The sequence below is a fragment of the Aspergillus eucalypticola genome (genome assembly GCF_003184535.1).
Source record: "Aspergillus eucalypticola CBS 122712 chromosome Unknown BO83scaffold_11, whole genome shotgun sequence".
Classification (NCBI taxonomy): domain Eukaryota; kingdom Fungi; phylum Ascomycota; class Eurotiomycetes; order Eurotiales; family Aspergillaceae; genus Aspergillus; species Aspergillus eucalypticola.
In genome coordinates this window covers 509,943-531,495 of record NW_020290285.1, presented here as the reverse complement: position 1 = coordinate 531,495, position 21,553 = coordinate 509,943, and the positions used below count along the sequence as shown (strand labels likewise).

The 21,553-nt window shown below is 50.0% G+C and overlaps 6 protein-coding genes across 6 annotated transcripts; 4 read left to right on the top strand and 2 right to left on the bottom strand.

The window, feature by feature from the left end:
• Nucleotides 1–1,836: 1,836 nt before the first annotated feature.
• BO83DRAFT_25066 (putative Rho guanyl nucleotide exchange factor) lies at nucleotides 1,837–6,839 on the top strand. The gene is made up of 3 exons (XM_025527036.1): nucleotides 1,837–4,212; nucleotides 4,263–6,121; nucleotides 6,187–6,839. The coding sequence occupies exons 1-3, from the start codon at nucleotides 1,983–1,985 to the stop codon at nucleotides 6,745–6,747; spliced, it is 4,650 nt and encodes a 1,549-aa protein (XP_025388528.1). The 5' UTR covers nucleotides 1,837–1,982; the 3' UTR covers nucleotides 6,748–6,839.
• A 323-nt stretch (nucleotides 6,840–7,162) lies between these two features.
• BO83DRAFT_360171 (tRNA lysidine(34) synthetase) lies at nucleotides 7,163–9,234 on the bottom strand (the record flags this gene model as incomplete). The annotated part of the gene is made up of 3 exons (XM_025529387.1): nucleotides 7,163–8,802; nucleotides 8,857–9,039; nucleotides 9,090–9,234. The coding sequence occupies 3 exons, from the start codon at nucleotides 9,232–9,234 to the stop codon at nucleotides 7,163–7,165; spliced, it is 1,968 nt and encodes a 655-aa protein (XP_025388527.1).
• Nucleotides 9,235–9,867: 633 nt separating this feature from the next.
• Nucleotides 9,868–11,671, bottom strand: BO83DRAFT_444510 (MFS general substrate transporter; the record flags this gene model as incomplete). Its single annotated transcript, XM_025536502.1, has 4 exons — nucleotides 9,868–10,011; nucleotides 10,071–10,528; nucleotides 10,587–11,475; nucleotides 11,540–11,671. The coding sequence occupies 4 exons, from the start codon at nucleotides 11,666–11,668 to the stop codon at nucleotides 9,868–9,870; spliced, it is 1,620 nt and encodes a 539-aa protein (XP_025388526.1).
• A 322-nt stretch (nucleotides 11,672–11,993) lies between these two features.
• BO83DRAFT_426731 (uncharacterized protein) lies at nucleotides 11,994–13,858 on the top strand (the record flags this gene model as incomplete). The annotated part of the gene is made up of 4 exons (XM_025535299.1): nucleotides 11,994–12,072; nucleotides 12,305–12,866; nucleotides 12,912–13,174; nucleotides 13,224–13,858. 4 exons carry the CDS (start codon nucleotides 11,994–11,996, stop codon nucleotides 13,856–13,858), a joined length of 1,539 nt encoding a protein of 512 aa, XP_025388525.1.
• A 662-nt stretch (nucleotides 13,859–14,520) lies between these two features.
• Nucleotides 14,521–15,483, top strand: BO83DRAFT_444506 (uncharacterized protein; the record flags this gene model as incomplete). The annotated part of the gene is made up of 2 exons (XM_025536501.1): nucleotides 14,521–14,631; nucleotides 14,696–15,483. 2 exons carry the CDS (start codon nucleotides 14,521–14,523, stop codon nucleotides 15,092–15,094), a joined length of 510 nt encoding a protein of 169 aa, XP_025388524.1. The 3' UTR covers nucleotides 15,095–15,483.
• A 385-nt stretch (nucleotides 15,484–15,868) lies between these two features.
• BO83DRAFT_25019 (uncharacterized protein) lies at nucleotides 15,869–17,094 on the top strand. Its single transcript, XM_025527033.1, has 2 exons — nucleotides 15,869–15,943; nucleotides 16,017–17,094. The coding sequence occupies exon 2, from the start codon at nucleotides 16,134–16,136 to the stop codon at nucleotides 16,989–16,991; it is 858 nt and encodes a 285-aa protein (XP_025388523.1). The 5' UTR covers nucleotides 15,869–15,943; nucleotides 16,017–16,133; the 3' UTR covers nucleotides 16,992–17,094.
• Nucleotides 17,095–21,553: the final 4,459 nt, after the last annotated feature.

Here is a 21,553-nt window from a genome sequence, read left to right as displayed (position 1 = left end):
GATAAAAAATTCTCATGGTTACTACGCACCCAAGACTCAGTCGCTGCAGTAACTACTTATTATAACTCTTGTCACTTGGGGAGGGGAAATCTGCAAGGGTTGCTTCTCCCATTGCAATTTGCTGGGGATAGTTGCGGGGGTTGCATGAGGATGCCTTGCTTGATCCTCAGAAAGTTAAACCTGTAATTGATTATTTGTTCAGGAGCAGAGCTGATGGTCATAGTAGAATTCCATCATGAACATATAAAAAGGAACGGGAGGGTATTCCCGATCCACACCCATAAAGAACAATTGATTGATATTGATTGTTTGGTTTCTTGGGTTTAAGGATAGTGAGGATCCATGGTTGGGATTGTATGATTTTTGAAGGTATGGGCGGTGTGGCCAGTGAGAAGCAGTAGCCTCGATCTATCAATCTAGCAGTCCGCAGCAGCTATGTACCGGTCCCACATTTGGTCTTTTTTCCATTTTTATTTTTTTTTTTTAACAAATTGGTTAGTATTGCTTTTGTTACCTGACTGATAATAGAGAGTGAACAACTGCTTGTTCCCTTCAGGATGATCAACGCATGCACCCTAATCACCCTTACCTGGGTAGTAATTGAGTCACTTCGCAGCGGGTGTAACCCTCTCGTGGACATTCCATGAATCTTCCCGTGGCTTTCTTTCTTTTTCCGGACAATTGTTGACAGCTGGCGCACTTTCCCCCTTTCTACACGTGTCGGCGTGTGATTCTTCGATTTTGCGTTGATGGGAAAGAGGGAAAAAAATACTAGAAGTAAACCGGACCTTTTTTAGATGGTATACTTGGGTACATGTATGTACTGTAGGAAATAAGCTATTAGCATTCCTTTCCCAAATTAAGAGTGTCATACTCCGTACTATCTGTCATTCTTAAATAAAATCATTCACTGTGAATGAAGGAAAGAGGATAGTCGATCTGCCACCGATCTAAACTAAACCAGATTAAGGGTTTGCCAGATCCTCTCCCCCGCGTGTCCGAAACACAAAAAAAGAAGAAAAAGAGAAAAAGGCGCGTCACACTCCAAAACCGGCCAGACCCGATCTTCTCTCTGTCTTCCCCTCATCGTGGAGGGCTGCAGCAGCACTAAATCCATCAGCAACCAACTTAGTCGCCAGTCGCTCGGTCCAACGCTGCACATCCCCTGCAAGTCCCTCGCCTGGCTGTCAAAAGACGAAAACAAACACACTTACGAGCTTATTCCTGGATCTCTCTGTGTCTCTCGTCTCTCTCTCTCTCTCCCCCCCATCTCAGTTTGTCAGTGTCTGTGTGTCTGGGCCCTTCCCCTCAGAAACGCGTCTTACGATCCCGATCGATCCATTGATTGATTAACTCATCGCCATCACCGCCGCTGCTTGACTTTCTCTTTCTCCTCTTCTTCCCTTCTCCTCCTCCGCCTTTCTCTTCCCCAACTCACTCACTCACTCTTCTTCTTCTTCTTCTTATCACTCCTCACCAGTTCCTCCCATGGAGGGGTTTCCTTCTCTTTCCCCTTCCGCTGTATGAGGACCCTCATTCGTTACGCCCACTGACTGTGCGACATCGCCGCTTTTCTCTATTATGTCTTCGTCCATCTACTACATCGACCTTCTTTTGCCATAGTCCTTTCCTACTAATTTTAATCCCCTCCCTGGGACCTGCCCATCCGGTTCTTTTGTGGTTGGGCATCACTGATCGCGGATCAGTGATCACTAACTCTGCCTATTTTTTATTTCCTATTTCCTGCTACTTGCTTAGCTCTTCTCTTATCGTTCTCGGTTTCTGATTGACATTAAGATTGGCCTTTCCCTAAATAATCTGTCCCACCTATTGGCTATCTACTAGTGCAACTAATCCTTGATCGCTCTTTCCATCCAACACCCCCGCCACTTAATCGGTCGGCCATTTCCCACGCTTTCGTTGCATGCGATAACTCAGCTTTCCTTCCTTCCTTCCTTCCTTCCTCTCCCCCGCCCGCCATCATGGCGACGGTCTCAACCGCCCCATCGGACCTGCCTCTGGAGCAGCTTTCCTTATACCATGCCTCCGATCCCTATTTATCGTCCATCTTCATCTTCTACGGTCCCGTCGCAACTGCAAATGCCACCGTCAGCAGTTCGCGCATTCAGGCGCATATCCTCACCCCCGCCGGCTTCCAAAGCTACCCGCGCATCACTGTCTCCCCCGCCGCCCCCTTGTACGCTGCGGTCAACCACTTGCCCCGAGAAAAGCAAGGCGATGAAGTCAGTCGTGGTCTCGCCGTCAGTATGCTGAAGTACTTCGCAGAGCTGTCGGACCCCGCCAAGGAGTGCCTGCAGACCTTCGCCCGCGCCGGGAAACCGGGGCTCCGACTGCCTAAGCTCTTCGATGAAATGCACGCGGCGGAAATAGCAAATCGCATGACGAAAATAGAACAGACCGCCGACATTGTGCGCGACATTCGTGGCGCTTTCCAAGAGCGCAAGGTTCCCTGGGTGGATATCGATGTGGTCCTCCCCGCCGGTGTCATCCAGCCTCCTGCCCCGCCCAATAATGATGATGATGTTCATGATGGTAATGCGGATTTGTACGATGCCCCCGATCTTCAATACGGACGCTATACGTCTCTGGTACGATCCCTCGGAGCGCCCATGTTCCTACCCACTTCCCGACTGAAGCGCGCCCCGTCGCAACCGACCAACCTGAGCAAGTCCCGGCTCTTCTCGAAGGGCCAGAAACAAGCTCTGCGCTTGACCATGTGCGAAGTGGTGGACACGGAGGAGAGATATGTGAACAAGCTCTACACCTTGGTGTGTCATGTGGCGGAGGAGTTCCGGTTAAAGGCCCAAGCCAGAGGCCCATCCAGCACCAGCCCCAATGAGTCCGATCTGGCCACGCTCTTTCCACCATGCTTGAATGAGATTCTTGAGGTCAACATGGGTTTCCTAGGGGTGATTCGACAGGTTCTCGAGGAGACGGAAAAAGAAGCCATTGACGACCTCGCCGATGATACAGAACTGCCGGGGTCGGTGTCGCAACGGTCTTTCTCGCGGGAGGAAACGGATGCGATTGGCGCGGTGGCCTTTGCCAATGCGCTTCTAGACTGGTTTCCCCGATTTTCCCAGCCGTACGCCGATTATATGCGGGCTCATACCGGCTTCACGCAGACGCTCAATTCATTCATGAGAGACAAGCACTCGAGCTTTTCGAAGCGCGTCTATGAAACCGGAGAGCAGAAGCTGCGCTCCCTCCTCATGGAGCCGGTGCAACGTCTTCCTCGCTATAGTCTCCTGATCGACACTATGACCGGCAGTCTCCCTCTTGTTCACCCGGCCGTCCGACCACTACTGAAAGCGCGCGATGTTATTAAGGACATTTGCTCGCTGGATGACGCTTCGTCAACGAATCACGACCAGAGCTTCCGACGGTTGAAAGAGCTGGTGGACGGATGGCCCTCTACAATTCTACCGACCGGCCGCCTGATCACCGCCGTGGATTTCAACGAGCTAACCCCGCCCTATCATCTCGATGTCCCACCCACCGAGCCCAGCGCGGGCATTATGCTGATTTACAAGAACTGTCTGGTGTTACTATCGAAGCCAGTGGGTGCGAAGACCACAGCGCGTGGTCTCTTGGCCGATCTGGATAACGCCGCTGCGGCAACCAATACTGCACCCAATTCGCCCGCCTCATCCGAACTCCGAGTGGTGCAAGTATACGACTTACACACTGTGCGATGTACGCAGTCCACGTGTGGCCGGATTTTGTTCTTGGCCCCGGCATCCGCCACCTCAAGGCCCGACCAGAACACGACAGTGGACCTGCTTGCACTCGAGCCGGTGTCCATGTACGAAGGCCGTGCGAGCCGAATCATAGAGGAGATTGCGAAGGCCAAGATCGAGGGCCGATTCTCTGAAACCGAGCGTGAAAGTGGCAAGTGGTCGCTGCGCAGTCCCACCGGTACAGTTGGTAATCTGGGGATCCTCGCATGTGTGTTCGAAGAAGCGCCGGAAGAGGCCGCGCAGAGAGCCAATCTGTCGAAGATCCGGGTGATTTTCGATACTCCTAGGGCGGCGTGCAGCCAAAAGTTGAAAGATTCCGACTTGGAGGTGATAGTATCCGTGTCTCTGGCCAATGAAGACCAATACCGGGTAGATGTTGATTCCGTGGTCGGCACTGCCTCCTCAGACATGGTCACCGTGGATAGTTTCGTGCCCGTGCTCTCCAAGCGCTGTAAGTACTCGCCAATTGACCGATACTGATATGAATACTGACTCTGGCAGTGCTAAATGTGCTCCTCCCTCTTCATGGGCCTCGAAATCGGACGATGACGGAGTCGATCGTACATTCCAACTTTGACATTCTTCGGTACCTTGCCGGCCACCTCATGGCTCAGTTTAAGGTTCCCCGTGGCTTCCGCCCCCCTTCGCCCTCAAAATTGCTCTCCAGCCTTCTCGGGGGAAGTCCGTCCAAGGACAGCAATGCATCCAGCTCCAAGGCACCGACTTCGGCAACTTTACTGGGAGAGTACCCTAAAATGCCCCCGCCCCGAGGCAACATGTCACGCTCTAACACACTGCCTTCGGTGTTTCCTGGAAAGGAGGAGAGCCCGGTCAAGATCTCAGTGGTGGGCGCTCCACCGACCAAGGGCGAAGAAAGTCCATTTAGTGCGTTGGAGCAAACATTTGCTGCTTATGCACTCGCCCTGCAGTCTCGGAGTGGGAACATTGTCGGACGGTCTCTTCGCGGGAGAGATAATGTCGATCGGTCGTCGGTCAATGAGTTGTACAACATTCTGCTGGAAGACCCTGGGCGCATCCAAGCAGCAGCTGAAGTTTCCGTCGACACGCTTTTCGTGGCCTTCGAGACATTCATGACCAATGCGTGGAGGGAACACATGGGCCCCGTTATCGACTCTCCGTCGCTAAGGATTCTGCAAGCGCAATTTGACAACATGTTCCCGCGGGACTTTGACGAGAGCTTCCGACGGTTCTTGGCAGACCAGAGCCCCCAGAATCGGCGTGCGCTGGCTTCTATGATCCGGCTGCTGGCGGAGCTGCTGGATGCCTCGGGTAGTGATGGTGATCGGGGAGCCTTGACGGCGGCCTTTGCAGAAGTTCTGACTATCGACGGCGACCCAATGCAGCACATCTCTCTGCTGGACCGACTAGTGGATGACTTTGACAACCTGTTCGATGAATACATACCTGGTGGTGCTTCATTGGAAGGGACTCTCAACTGCGACCAAACAAAGTCAGTTTCCCAGACTGCAGGTTCCATGAACTCGAACGCGTCCTCCTTCCGGAAGCGTTTCGGCTTCGGTCTGCACCGAGAAAACTCTAAGCTGGAGGGCGAAAGCAAGGTCTCGTCGATCCTCCGCACACTGAGCAAGAGTAAGGGCTCGGGTGACTCAGAGCCCGGTACGCCAAGGGGGTCGCTTCTACGGTCCAAGTCGATCGACATCGATACCAGTCTAGGATCTTTGTTACGACCGGGCTCCCGAGACCGCCCAGGTGCATCCCTTTCCCAAGAACATCTCCGACGACCAGGTAGTTCTCAGGAGCAACCACCGTCTCTGTCCTCCGTTCGTGGGATTCCGACAAATACAAATGGAGTGGTGAAAGTGCGCCGCAAGAGAAGGAGTTCCCTCTCGGACCTGCGACCCGGCACTGCCTCTTCCGATGTATCTATTGTGTCTAGTGTGGGACAACGACCTGCAACTCCGTCATCTATTTCCAATCAACCCCGGGCCGATGTGGCGACTCCTGCTGGACAGGCGCGACCGCAAACTAGTCATGGCTCAGGTTCTACCGTCCGAAGCACATCACCGGCTAAGGGTGGCTCTCCCACCCGGATGCCTTCGCCAACCCGCCGATCACCGACACGCCCAGTGACGCCCAGCCGTAAAGAAAACATCGATCCCAAAATGCCGCAGACGGAACGCGCCACGAGAAGAAAAGGCGAAGCCTCGGTGTCTCCTACGCAAGAGGCCAAGAGAAGGTCACGGGCTACGAGTATTCCCTCTTCTCGGGCCCCTGGTCTGAAGGAGAGACCGCTTCAAGTCAATGGCTCTGATGCGAGACGCCTGCAACCGACTTCTTCTCAGAAGACCCCCAAATTACGGTTGCAGAGTCCCCAAAAGGTAAGCTTGTCTCTTGCTGGATGTGCGATCTATAGGAGACATGACGACTAACAATGATGGTACAGCTTCGGGATCGCCTGAATAGTGAAAAGAGAGCACAGAACATGGCGCAGCTAGGTCTTAAGGATGAGCTCGATCTCATTGGTGAGGAACTACGGGCGATGAGACTTACTCCATCGTTAGTCAGAGGTGACGCACAAGGGCACGAGTCCCTTGACGAGCCATTTGCCTCGCCAACCGCGAATTCGTTTTTGGTGTCCCGCGTCCACAACCTCGAGATGAAGTTTGAAACGCTATCCGGGGAGTTCAATGGCCGCACCGCGGCGATTGAAAAGGATCTGGAGTCGTCTCTGGTGGTCAGCGAGAAACGTGCCAAGAAGCTCGACGAACTTTATCGTGAAGCCAGCGCTGAAAACGAAGCTCTTTACGATCGATTCAACTCCGAACTGAGCAAAATCGCTAAAGATGTGAGAGCTGGAAATGTCGAGGATGCGCTCAAAACACAACTGTCGTCGGCACTGGAGGAGATTGGCCGGTTGAAGAAGGAAAATTTCCGGCTCAAACGTGAAGTGGGAGGTTTACGCGCGCAACAAGCCGCGGTAGCCTTATTGAAAGCAAGTGAATGAGCGCTGTATGGTAGCAGGCTCGCATCATTGACGTACATTTTCATTATTCTAATGTTTTGTTTCTTTCCTGGGATGTCTTTGAACTGGATATGAGTGTATGCCTGTTACTTGGAGATGGCCATTCTTTTCCTTCCTTCTTTTCTTTCTTGGAATCTATTTCACGGTGGTTTTGGCGTCTGAGCCATGGTGATGCTCAGGAGCGTCGTTCATTTATTCCGCACTGTGCATAACACTTCTCTTTCCTTTGTGTCGTGGCATAGCCTGCGGGTCTGCTTGGCTATTCTGGACTGCATCCGACGGGGTTTGCTTCGGGTTGGCGGGTTATGCATGTCGATCTCTTCCTTTCCTATTCTCTGTGATATCTTCACTTGTGCGTACATTCCTTGTCTGGAAATCTCTTTGTAGCATAGCTTAGCTAGTTCTTTAACCAACCCATCCGTTCCAACGGTTCCCGATCAATCATCTTATACATCCACTCCCACCGTACACTACATGACATTGACTTTAGAGTATCTTCAGCTCCAGGCAACCACATCTCCATAGTCGGCAACGCCATCGGCACCTCCATCCCCCCATCTCCAACATACACCAACAACGGCAAAGTAAAGCGAACCAACCCCGGCGCATCCCGTCCCAACCGATCCATCAATACTCTCATTTCCTCTTTAGACGCAGCCATGCGAATCCCCTTCAAATCAGACTTTTGTAACGGCCGCACAACCAGCGACAGCGACGTCGGTCCTGCACCTACCCCTGCCCCTGCCCCTGCCCCTGATGAAAGTGGTATACTCGTCCCTGTAACTCGGAACCAGTATCTGTTATCCCAGAGATGCCAGTCCGATACGTCGGTTGGTCTTTGGGACGTTTCCGTGTTTCCGCTGTGCTGGGTTGAAGAGCATGAGGATGAGGATGACGATGAGGGTGGGTAGATAGGCACAGTGATGGGAAGAAAGGGGAGGCGGTTCCGCATGTATGGTTGGCGGGTTAGGAGGTAGGTATTTTGATCGTTTGTGATATCTGGTGTGGTTGTGGTGGTGGTTGATGATGAAGGTGGTGATGAATCGCATCGAAGAGGCTGGAACATAACGCCGCCTAATGTAAAGGAGTGCTGTTTTGGAGTATGTACTCCTTCTTGTAAGATCGTAGAGGAAGAGGAAGAGGAAGGAGGAGAAGGGGAAGGGAAAACACGAGGAACGAAAGGCTCGAAACTCCGCAACGGGAAATGATTCTCCGGGAATGGGGAGATGAGTTCGGTGATGCGTCGGAGGGTGAGGGATGATGTGTCATTATACACTTCAGTTGGGGTGGGTTTCTTTGATGATGATGATGATGGGAACTTGATAATCAAACACCCCGTATCCGGCGCGAACTCGAGGATCTCGCACCGACTAAGAATATCATTCGAGTTCTCCGTTACAGACCTCAGAAGCGAATTACTCTTCCTCATCAGTGAAAGGATCGATTCTTCGCGCAGCGCGCGTGGGAGCTTTTTTCCCGCGAGGAGACTCCGGATAGCATTTCTGGGAGTCAAAGTAGGATCGAAGTTCGTCGGATCGTCGACGTAGGGGATGTTGTTTTCTTTGCATGTTGCGAGGAGGGATTGTTTGGGGAAGGATAGGAGGGGGCGGGTTATTGAGATGCCGCCTGTTGATATTTGATACTGCTTTTGTTGGTCCTGGGTTGTGGGGGTTGGTGGTGATTCTGTAAGTCTTAGTTCGTTGGTGTTCGTTGTCTTGATGCGATAATTATTATGATTTGCCAGTTTCGATAATGTCATTGAAAATCCACTCTCCGCAACCCCAAACAACCCATGACATTCCGGAATGCGCGTCACCGCTGGAATACCCGCTAGTCCGGCGCCCCTTGCCCCCGTGCAGAGACGCCAGAGGGTCGTCTCAACGTTGTCGTCTTGGTGGTGGCCCATGAGGAGGGTCTCGATGTTCCGTGCTCGACAGGCCTGCCCGAGAGCTTGAAAGCGCAGGCGCCGGGCGTGGGTTTCGAAGGCGGAAATGGAGTGGGATGGCCAGGTTAGGGGGAGGATTTGGGTCGTTAGGCCTGTTATTGTGTTTAATATATGATGGAATGTTGAGATGTATGGGAGTGATATACCCATTTCGTCAAGCCAGCCTGCAACCATGTTCGCTTCGCGAGTACTCTCCTCGCGGGCCTTATGGTCCACGACAAATGCTGTCACGGAGACGGTGTTGTTGCTTGTTTGCCTCTGGGTTAGTTCCCATTGTTTGCAGAGGTAGGCGAGGGCCATGGAGTCGGCGCCGCCGCTTATGGCGAGGCCTGGAGCGTGTTAGTTTGAAATGGAGGTAGGTGCAGGAGAGGGAGCAAACCGAGTCTGCGGGGGAGGTGGGAGTCATGTTTCTGGCCTGTTCGGGCTGGTCGTGATTCGAGCCATATGCGCTGGAAGGAGTCGATGAAGTGTTTGACTGTTAAGGGGCCGGGGGATGTGTGGCGAAGGAGGTGGGATGATGCCATTGGTAATGATCTAATTAAACGAGATGGAGACAAATGCTATGAAGAGAAGCATGAGGTAATTGTTTCTGATACTATGAATATTTAGTTCTACTGTTTGTGGATTGTAGGATTATAGACATACGGTACAGGGGAATTCAACTAAGCGATGAGGACGGCTTGGATGATTGCCCTTTTTGAACCAGCAACTGGCATGCGGATTCAAATTGAATCTCTATATGTATATATACTGTTACAAGAGCCCGATCGGCATGGCTGTTGGGGTAATAGATGCGAAAAGCTCTATTAGAGGGCAGGATGTATATTGATGTTAATCCGGTCGACTTCTGTCAACCAATGAAACTGAAAGTCACGTGATTATGTCATCGGGAAAATGAAGTTCCGACACTTTCAAGGAAGTACGTTATTAGGAAATATAGTGAAGTAATGCATTGTCGTTGCTTTGTGCTCGACACCCTGCAGAAACATAGGATCGTCTGTGAGACAATCTGGAGGGGTATCTGAACAGTAGAACGTAGTTGTGGCGTATGCCGTTGTCGTGCGAAAATATACCGCCCGTTAATGGTCTGAGGTACTAATACTGAATATATTTTTGCTGAAGTGACATACCTCATGACCACAGGCACGGTGTTGATCTCACACATTGGCACTCTTGTCAGACTGGAGTTGATCAGCTTTCTCTGTACAGTCTACATCATCTTTCGGAGTCGAGCGAGTATTGAGCCATGGAATACCACCGGCCAGAATGAATGCCAGAGCGCTACCAGCTATTGGAAGATACTGTATTATCATTGTTAGTAACCCGATGAAAGTATAGATAGAACTGGGGGTCAACTGACAAATATAGTCGTAATGGCTTTATTGTATGCATTGATGATATCGAATAAGCGGTCCGGAAATGCTTGCACAGCAACTTCCCGCACCCTTAGAGTTCCAGCATTCAAAAGCATCTCAATCTGCTTACTGTTCAACGACGCTTGAACTTGTAACTGCTTTTTCAGCTCGTTCTGGAAGATAGCGCCTCCTATGCTTTGCATTACTGCACTTCCGAAGTATTGCGAGAAGAGGACAGTCGCTATTCCAACTGGAATGTACCGCGGTCTGTCCTTCAATACAAGCTGAACTGTAAGCAAGGGAACCTGGGCTGCAAATCCACAGCCCAGGCCCTGAAAGATCTGATAACCAATCCAAGATGCAGATGATGAGGATGCAGTGAATGTCGTATATAGACCGTTGGCGATGCAGAGAAAGACAGAGCCCACCAAGAGCCACGGGTTGTAATATCTAATGTGTTTGGCTATAGTTATAAAGCGTCAGTAGATTGTACATAGACGAAGCAAATCATCTGTAATTACCTGAGATTCCACAGACAAGAGAACCAAAAACCTGAGTGCACACCGAAGGTAGAAGCATGACTCCGCTGCGGATAGGGCTTGCTGACTTGACGATCTGAAACCATTCCGGTAGATAGTAGACCGGAATGACGAATGAACCCAGAAACAAAAAGGCAAATGCAATACTTAACAATGTGAGCCTGTCCCACAGAAGTACAACGGGGACCATGGCCTCATCGCCCATGTAGCACTCCCAGCAGATGAAGATTGTCATCGTCACGGCAAAGCCGACAAAAAGTCCGATCACGGTCGCCGAGTTCCAGGAATATTCATCACCTCCCCACTGCAACGCCAACATCACCATTATGACGGAAGGTATGAAGAGAGCGCATCCGAACAAATCAAGTTGTTTCAAGAAGGGCACACCTTGTGTCCCAGTGTTTTGAGGAGGATGAAAAAACAAAAGCAACGTCACGACAGTCACTGCTCCTGCTGGAAGGTTGATGAGAAAACACCACCTCCAGGTATGTTCAGCTAGAGCGCCTCCGATGATTGGAGCGACAACAGTCCCTAAAGCATAGAGAGATGTCACCAGCCCAGTAAACAAGGGGCGCTGCTCCGGAGTTGTTATCAGCGCAATGACTGAGAGACCACCCGATACTACCCCAGACCCTCCAGCACCAGCAACTGCTCTTCCGATTATGAACATCTTGGAACTGTTTGCCAAACCGCATATCAGAGATCCTAGAAGAAATATGCCATAGAAAGAGAGGTATGTCCATCGCAATGACAGCAACGAAGAGAGCTTGCCACTGATAGGTTGAAGAGCGCACATCGTGAGTGGATAGGTAGCTCCATACCAGCCGATGTCTGTTGTAGCATGGAATTGAGTCGTTATCGAGGGAATGGCCTTGAGAGCTGATCTTAGTTACCCGAAGAATGACAATGAAAGGAGCGAATTTTAGTGAGCTTACAGTAGCAATGATAGAAACATCCAATGATATCAGGAACGTGGCTATCATGATACCGGTCAAGATGCTGTACAGCTTCACAGAACCAACGGCATGTGTCCTGCACATCACGTCAGGTGAATTTGAAGACATCAGGGAGAAGTCTGATCATGATCAGAGCGTTAGATTTGGTGTTCATGGCAATCACTTTTTATGCTAACCCTATTCCCTGACAGTTACTGAATTGGGTAGTCTACTGGTAGGGTAGGCCGGCGCCGGTTCCGGCCCCGTGACCGATTCGAGGCCGACTCCGATCCGAGCCGTCATTGTCTGTCTCCGACACTCTACTTCACCATTATTCACCACCCTAGACCAAAGTATCTCTCAACGCAGAGTGCAATGCATTCAACAACCCCGTCAAGGCGGCATGCGTGTATACGATGTATCCAATTGAAAGCGAAATGCGTCTTGATTGACAATGGACGGTGTCAGCGATGTGCGCGACTTGATCGCCATTGTACTTTCCCAGACGGCTCGCTCAGGAATACAAGCATCAGGTTCGCCCATGACTACTTACACTATGCCGGTGCAGGCTGTTGGGTAACATTGTACTCCTGTCTCCAGAAATAGCCGCATTGATACCATTCAGCGCCAGGTCGACAGACTTGCTGCTCAAGTGCATGCTGATAAGGTATCTACTCCGACCTGATCCGGGCCCTTGCCCCCCGGATTAATATACATTGACTTTTCTTCGATAGGGTTCGGAAAATAATCTGACACCCGTATCAGAAACGCAAACCTGTTCTGTGAGCCCCAAGCCCAAATGGCGTAACGATTTCATTGATAGGGAACTTCTCAATATTGCGGAAGGTGAAGAGCTCCTCCTGAAATTCCGCACCGACTTGATGCCTCTGTTCCCATTCGTCCTTATACATGAAGTAAACTTTGGTGAATTGCGGGAGAAGTCTCCCTTTCTCCTATTATGCATAATGTCAGCTTGTCTCGAGCACAAGCCCGCTCTTCAGCAGAGGTTCGAATTTGAAGTTCGATCTGTGATATCTACCCGTATAATGATGAATATGGAGAGGGACATGGACATACTTCGTGGCTTATTGGTTCATATCGCATGGTCTCATTATCATTGGCGCAACTACCATACCCAGGTGTATATGCTTCTTCAGATGGCTATGGCTATCGTTGTTGACTTGGGGCTTGACAGATACGACAATCTCAGAATGCGACACATATATGACCATGGGGAAGACATGGAGGGTTCACAGAGGGAACAAGTACTCTGTCTGACCCCTGATGGGCAGCGCGCATTTTTAGGTTGTTATTATCTATGTTCCAAGTGAGACTTTCGCAATTGGTACGGGGTATCCACTAACGAAATAAGGGCCTCAATATTCCGGCGACAGCTGAACATGAAATATACGGACTGGGTCAATCATTGTGCCGAATGCTTAGGGCAGAGAGCAGAGTACCCCAGTGACCAGTATATCAAAGCACTGATTGAGATCCAATTGCTTGCCCGTAAATCAGAGCTCGAACTCGAAAACCCTGCTCATGCAACAAACAATGACGAACTGTTTCAGTCTATTGACGTACTTGAGAATAAGATTGAGCAGCTTTTTGTACAGAACAAAAAGTGTAATACCTGTATGCTTACCTGACACTATTCAGCTTCGTCATTCACTTACTTCAATAGGGGCGCTGCGATTGGAGCTGAATGCGACTCCCGCAATTGTTCTCGGGCATGCACTTAGCCAAAGAGATAGACATCACCAGTATAATCAACGTCGACTGCTTCGTATTGCGCGTTCCGCATTCAACATTGTGACAGTATTCCTCGCAACGCCGACCTCAGTCACACCCAATCTTCCTATGTTCAGCTACACCTCTATCTGGTACGGCCTTCTTGTTCTATCGAAATTGAGCTTGCTTTCGGATGCCGCGAAAGAAGACAATTCACTCGAAGTTCATAGCAGAGATATTCACAACCTTGGCCTTGCAGCTATGCAGAAGATGGAGACGATATCTCGCGGCAAGGATGTTTGGGATAATTGCCGTGCAGTGATTGGGTCCATGCTCTCATGGCTAGAAAAAAGTCGCACAAAGTCTAAAGAAATACAATTACATAAAGAATCATCAAGGAAACAGGAAGTTGAGAACCCCGATCTATTGCCGGAGCCAGTACCTGAAGATTCCCCTCTAGTCACAGTGTCCGCTGTGACCGAAGATTGGGATGCTACAGTATGGCACCAGATGCTACAAGATCTGACATGGATAGGAGGAATCCCAGTGGAGCAGCAATCAGCTGTACATTCATTTCAGGGGCCTTGAATTTATCACCCCTTCCACTGAATGATATATTATGATCGACTGAAAGGGAAGCGTGCATACCTGAGTAGGAGTAGTAGTTGGAGAAGTATGCCACCACCGCACTATCTATAATGTAGCCTCCAGCACTGGAAGACTGTGCGCATTAAATGCATGGTGCCCGGACAGCTTAAAGTCACTTGTATGTTTTCACTTGCCCCATACCACAGTCTCCGTCACAGCCAACCATCAGTCATAATCACTGTTGTGACGTTCTGATAGGAGGCTCGGGTGGTTTGAGAAGGCCGAGTGTGAAAGCCTAGAGCTACTATTAGTTCAAAAGCTGTGGAAAGCCATGACGAGAGGGACTTGGTTATTCTGGAGATAAAGGACTATCTACCCTGAATGGAGTCGTCACTACTGAGATATCGGGAGTGGCAGCCTGTGTATCCGGTAAGCTCCGCCCTCAATCAGTGAATTTCTCTCAAACGTTGCTTGCCAACTTTCTACAGAGGGCCAGCTCCTTTCTGCATGGCTGCGGAACAAATATTAGATCATGTGGGGGTCATGCGAGGAGGTATAGGAGGCCCCAGCCTCGAATGGAGTTATCGTTTATTGCTTGTCACCCAAGGGGTTGCGGACAATATAGAACTTCGATGGCCTTTGCACCACCAGAACCAGCAGCCATGACAGCTATCAGCCTTCATGAGGTGCTCTTTGTGGATCAGGTCAGGAAGTCACCGGTATCTTGTATTTTCCGCACGATATGGTGCGGGAGAGATTGTGTCTTGAAAATGGTAAGTGTCATGAAGCAGTCGGCCTAGTTCTTGCCACGGCTATTGACCCTTTGATTACACGTAGTATCACTCTCCACAGCCATTACCTATCGGACGTCGACCTCGCCCACGAAATCGCGAGACCAATCCATTCGAGTGCGAGAGCACAGCCTTGATGCGACTACGAGAACATGGCTTCTGTAACCGAGGAGATATCCCAGATTTCTATGGTCTAATCGAACACATAAACCCAGTTCAACATCTACCACATCTTCAAGACTTCATCGAGGATACCTTGTTTGTGAACGCAGTTTTAATGGAGTATATACCAGATGTTCACCCAATTGATCTATCGAATTACTCCGCAAAACGGCTCCACAAGCTCCGGCAGATACTGTTTGAGATTCACCGTGCTGGCGTTTACCATGGGGATCCGTATCCTCGCAACATGATGGTTCAGGTGAAATCTGATAGAGTATTATGAATGGATTTCAACCGCGCACAGACATTCAAGTCCGAGTCGATTAAACAATCTCACCTGGATTGGTTGGAACGTGAACAAAGAATGATGGATGAGTTTGTTGATGGCCTGGTTAGTCTCCGATGCGAAGCCCTTCTCCTTTTCTTATCAAAGCCTAACCCAACGACGGTGCAGACAGCCGATGCTAAGCTTGGGAGGATTCATGAGGCCTGGATTTGCTACTATGAGTATGTAAATCAATACCTCGGTAGTATATCCAACGGACTAATATATCGCAACAGAAGCTTCAGACCCCCACGAAATGAAGGGAAGGAAGTGTTGTAAAACAAAACATAAGGGGGCTATAGCGACTGCACGGGCTAGAAGGCTCGAAGTCACTGCTTGAACAAGTTTATTCTTTGGTGGAGGTGCAATCACCATTGGTGCCCCAGGAATCAACGAGTGTGGGATTACCTTCGGAAGGGAGAAACATTGAACCGACAAGGCAGAATCTTGATTTGGTAAGTTCGCGATTTCCCAGGCCCCCCACTTCTGAGTCTAACCCATTAGAGTTATTTGATTCCATAGTTCATTGGGAGTTTGAAGCCAACAATTGACTTTCCCCTAATGCAATGCCTTGTTGAACATGGCCTATGGCCCTTTGAAATGATATCAAAGCATACTATTTACTGTCATGGCAGCGATACACGGTCACTGAATGCCCAGGAGCTGAATGAATACACTCTCGCGAATTACTTACCCTTTATATACTAGGTTGATCCTAGGTATACTAAGTCAAAGATCAACCTGCTAGGCGAATGATCACCTTGTTGCTTACTCCTATCTCTGCCTCCGCTCTGATGGCTGACATTGGTCCGTCATGATAAACTCTGAGTTGAGCTGCCGAATACGAGGTCGGCTGACCCCCACTTCTTCTTCCACGCAGGCATCAACAACTTTCTCGTCATCATCATCATCATCACCACCATAGTCTGCGCACCTCCCTATCATCTTGCCCTGCATCTCCACGACCACAGTCCCCAACTGACGGCAATTCACCAGAATGCTTCGCAAGAAAGAAGTTTACACCAACATTATCTCCCTCCCCTCCAATATCCCCCGTCAACTAGCCATCGACATCCTCCACAGCCACGGCGAGATCATCTCCCTCAACCCCCTCGTCATCTCCCACCACCCCATCAAAGCCCCACGCAACGCCTCAGCAGACGAGTACTACTCAACATGGTACGAGATTACTGAGCGAGTGCGCTACGTCCCCGGCACAATCAGCTTCAGAGGCTGCTTCCACGACGAACCCTGGGGGCTGAAAACCCACACCTACGCACCCATGGGCGTTGATCTGCACAACACATATCGCATTGTGGAGGACCCAATCAACGACCCGTCACTTCAACTCGCAGTTACAGAGTCCGTGAGGATTAATAAAGGAGGACTGTGTCTGCGCGAAGACGTCGAGATCGAATGCAACCTAACACTGATTTCGTTCGTGAAGAGCCAGCTGCGCGCCGCATCCAAGGTATTAGTGGATCGCCTGATCAAGAAAGCCGAACTCATTGACGCAGGTGTCTTGCATGGTATCATGGAAGACGGGGTGCTCAGAACGTATAACCCAGCGGACCGAACACATACAGCCGTGATGATGCAGCCGGATGAACGGTCACGACGATCGTCATACCAGGTGCCCATGTCGCCGAGTGAGTATTCACGGTCGGAGTCAATGACTTCGCAGACGCCCTATGCCTTTGCGCAGCAGTATCGGCAGGGTCGTAAGCAAGAATTTACGGCGGAATTACCAGCTGATACGTACTATCCCATGCCGGGGGCGGGGGAATATAAAGTACCCCCAGATGGAGGATATCCGGCTGAACTGCCAGCAATGAACGAGAGGCCTGGAGGATAGTGCCCTTCGATATAATATTATGGAGACACTCGCGTCTCATAAATGATTATATATCGTGGAACTATTCTGGATGAACATTTCCGCATATTCTACAATGATACCCACTGTCCTTCGAGCAGATTTGCGGCGCCACATCTCTTGTGTGTCTGAACTTTACATACAGTCCTCCAAAACCAACTGCTGGCAGACCCTGCATTAGCCCAATCCTATACAAAATACACTCGATAGAGACCTTTCAGCCGACGACTCATAACCCGCGTCGTACTCATCCTTCTCACACAGTAAGAATATTTACACCGATACAAGTGACTATTCACCATGCGTGCATGTCAAGAAATAAAACGACGCGATTGTCTAACACTGCTTCAGAGGGCGGCTCCAGGAGCGTTGGTATGCTCCGTGGTTATTATCCGACATTTGAATGCATGGATCCATTGGTGATGTTTCAATGAAGTATCGTGCTGAACTTGCAGGATAGGAGACATTTGTTGAAAGAATGCACGCGCACACGCAATATTGCATAGGAGCGTCTTTTCATACCGGCTCTATCGCGGGAATAATTCGATATGATAGCACATAAAGACTGTGACATTACTTTATTATCATATATCTCACATATCCACTCATCTTCTTCTTCTCCTTTTATAAGAAGAGAGTATCCATGATGTATTAAGCGCTCTGCAGCCTACGATGAGCCGTATGTCTTCCCAACTAGCCAGCTTGTTCATCGTAATTTAACCCTACCTACCTCAAAAAGCGCGTAGTGGATTACTGCGACATCCCAGACACTCGTAATAATTGCCGAGCTATCAAAAGACATGAACCCATTCCTACAACAAATTAAGAAAATCTTATCGATATCATATAACATGTCTCCATCAGAATATTATGTCATACTAAAATGTAAGTCAAGCAATAATCCACTTCGAGCCCCTATTCTACCAGAACCCATCGTTCTTTTTATATCCAGATCCTGTGCTACTGCCGACATGTCGGTCCAGGTTTTCTTGGCGGTTCATTTTTCCAGAGGGCCGGGGGTTGCAGATGGAAATCAAAGGGGTAGAATTAGGCCCTGTTATTTGCTGATTGACATCTGCTCCACGGGATATCAATTTAGCAACCGTGTCGAGTTGCAGATGTTGACAGGCGATGTGAATCCCGGCTCCCCACCCCTCTGTGACGCTATGAATATTCAAGTTTGACTGGGATAAAAGCATATCAATGAGCTCTGGTGGTCGCTCCAAGACCAAAGCATAGAGAAAAACTGTCCATCCTTTATCAGATGCCTGGTTGATGTTAGCACCGGCCCGAATAAGCGTTGCAACGCACTCAAGCTCATTGCATCGGACAGCGGCCGCAAGAGCAGTGTCCTTCTCATTGTCTTGTGCATCAATATCCAGCACATTGCGATATTCAAGCAATATCTTGAGAATGTCTAATCGCCCTTTAATTGCAGCCTGATGCAAAGGAGTCTGTCCCCCGGGGGTTGTGTCTGTCGATCTAGCCCCAGATTCCATTAAGATGCGGACAGCTTCTTCATTGGGAGTTGTTCCGCAAGCATCAAGGATGGGACTCCACCCCGCCTCGTCCCGGTGGTGAATGTTCACACCTCGCCTGATGAGCACACGGATAGAATCCACTTGGCCTTGGCTGGCGGCCTTGTTGATCGCGGTGGAACCGTCGCTGCTTACCAGTTCCGGTTCGGCTCCCGCGTCCAAGAGGAGCTGCAAAATTGAGACGACCTCGATGGCGAGTTGCAGCATTGCAGTCCCCTGCGCGTTCTTCTCTATGAGTGGGGAGCCTTCTTCGAGCAGGAGTTGCACGACTGAGTCATGATGCCCTTCAACGGCATGAAACAGTGCATTCTGCTTTTTCTCATCAACTAAGGCAATGTTTGCCCCATGCGACAAGAGCCACCTGACAAGCTCGAAATCCCCAGATGCTGCAGCATACATCAGAGGTGTCATAGCACGGTACCAGCAGTCATCGACGGCATTGACATTGACCGGGTTAGAATGGTTAACTAGAACATCCAAAATTTCAAGCTTGGCATCCAGTTGCGTCGTCTTCTGGGACAGAAGCACTGGAAAGGCAGGCCGGTGGAGCTCGTGGTTGGGATTCGCACCGTGGCCAAGGAGCAAGCGGACACATTCTGGATCTCCTGACTCGCAAACAGCCAGCGACAGAGCCGTGATATTGACACCCGGGCCCCTCAGATTAGGATCAGCCTCATTGTCTAAGAGAGATCGAATAGTTCTGGGATAGCCATACAAGGCAGCAATACATAGAGGTTGCCACCCTCGCTCAGCATTGTTGCCGTCGAATGGGAGGTCTACGCTGGCGCCGAGCTGTACCAGAGTTTCCACTGTCTTCCACAAACCTCGGGAACATGCCGCGTAGAGGGGTGTGTATGGTCGGGGCGCATCCAAGAGTTTGTGTTGGACAGCCGCGATTGCCTGGATGGTGTCATCAGCCCCTTCTGCAGCTGCCTTGAACATGATGCCAACATGACAATCCATAAGAATTTCAATGTCAGCACCCCCTTTCAGTAAGGTCTGTACAATCTGGCAATGGTCGAGCCTGCATGCTAGGTACAGCGGAGAAGGATAGAAGATGCTAGGATTCGGGGAAGGATCGGGGTCCATCCCATACTTCAAAAGGGTATCCACCACGCGTCCCATGTCTAGAAAAACTGCTCTCCATAGAAGCGAAACGGATAAGGAATCATGGGACTGGTTCAGGTAGTGGAGAGCAGCATCTTCATCCCCTACCCGCATGGCCTCAGGGAGCCCACCTACCCTGACAGGCAGTTCATGCCCACTTTGACCTAGAAGATCATGAAGCCCAAAACTCTGGAGCCCCAATGTCAGAAGGGACACGCCTGCAGGGTCCAGATCGCACAATTTCGGCCGAGAAAAAGGGTTCTGCATGGCCCAATAAACTTTCATCCAAGTGCTCAACGGTCCATTGGGCTCTAGCAAGATTGGTGCAATTTCTTGAAGTGCTAGTGGGGCCTTCGATAGATGATATGGGAACGACTCAGTCGCATAATAGACTATATCTCGACCATCTGACACCAGTGGTGGAGTGATATGCTCCGTTGAAGACCGGTACCTCTCTTGATATTTATTGTAGATACTTAGGAGCTGCCTTTGAATCCTCGCAGAAGTCAGAAAACTATACAAGAACCGACAGGTCCATTGAGGCCCCTCCGACCGGATATCAGTCCATAAATATTTACCATCGCGTGCGAAAACATCCAAGGTCTCTTGACGAATGCGGACTTGGTTCTGATCAGGTTCCAGCAACCCATTCATCCAGGTGATCATATCTGACTGATCTGTCCTGGATTCGTCATTCATGTCCGGCTGTTTGGCTTCTGACTTAGAGTGATAGCGACAGAGCATCGTCAATTCCTGGGATGTCAGTGGCCGATATCCACACAAGATCCATGTGAGTGTTGAGCGAAGCCAAGTGATATCTGGGATAGCCCATAGAATGTCATTGAGGACACTCGCAGCCGTGCTGTGTACAGATAGACGGCTGAAGAACTGATGAAATCGCACATGTGTCCGTGATGATGGTATTTCGGGCCATCCCGTATAGGACGAGATAATACCAACGATGATACTGAGAACATCATGATTCATCGATGAGAGTTCCCTTAAACGAGCTTGCATGTAAGCTTTTCCGTGCCCACAGGGACACAAACGCGATATAAGCATTTCGCTGCCACAGTGCTCCTGTCCACAGTCATCCGGCTTGTTCAATTCTACCCTATAACAGTGTAGGGTCATGTTAGGAGCACTGAGCTGGAGCTCTTCCTTCAAGGCGGCGGGTCTCCTTGCTGTTATGAGAAGCTTGGGACACATGTCTGTAAAGCCATAGGCTTTGGCAATGGTCTTCCAGTATCCCTTTCGACTTTCGGCAATATTACAGTCGTCAGCATTCTGTAGGAACAGCATTGTACTTTCCATATGATCTCGCAGCATTAGACACAAGATATTTTGCAGATCCTTGGTGGTCCACCCGTGCTGCAGCAAACCCTGGTTTTCCAAGAGCCAGGTAGTGAAGTTGGGCACGCCTTCGGCGAGGCGCGAAAAGCTGTAGACCAGAAGGGTACTAACCATGGCGTCCATCGAGTTACGCGCTCGATCATGGCGAGAGAAAGAGAAAGAGTGTACTTCGGCGTCATCTAGGTTCTTGTCAAACCGCTCCCGTTGCCATGCTAGAATAACCTGCTCAGCTGCCTCGGTAGTCAACCGCTGGTCTTCACCGTGAATATACAATTTCTGGGGGCCTCTGGATGTCTTCCACAGTTTATACTCTGAGCTTCTAAAAATTGGATGTGAGTCTATGACTCGTGTTGACAAGAACTGATGGTGCGGAAGGGCCATTGATAGTAGGGATTGTTCAATGGCAATGCGCGATGACGATCGCTTCCAGCTGCATGATCCATTGAAGAGAATGTCAGACAGCCTAGAGTTGAGCGGGCCATGCGCTTCGCCGGTGGGCTCTTCGGGCAGAGCCAACTCAGTACATATACCTAGAACTGCGGTGGA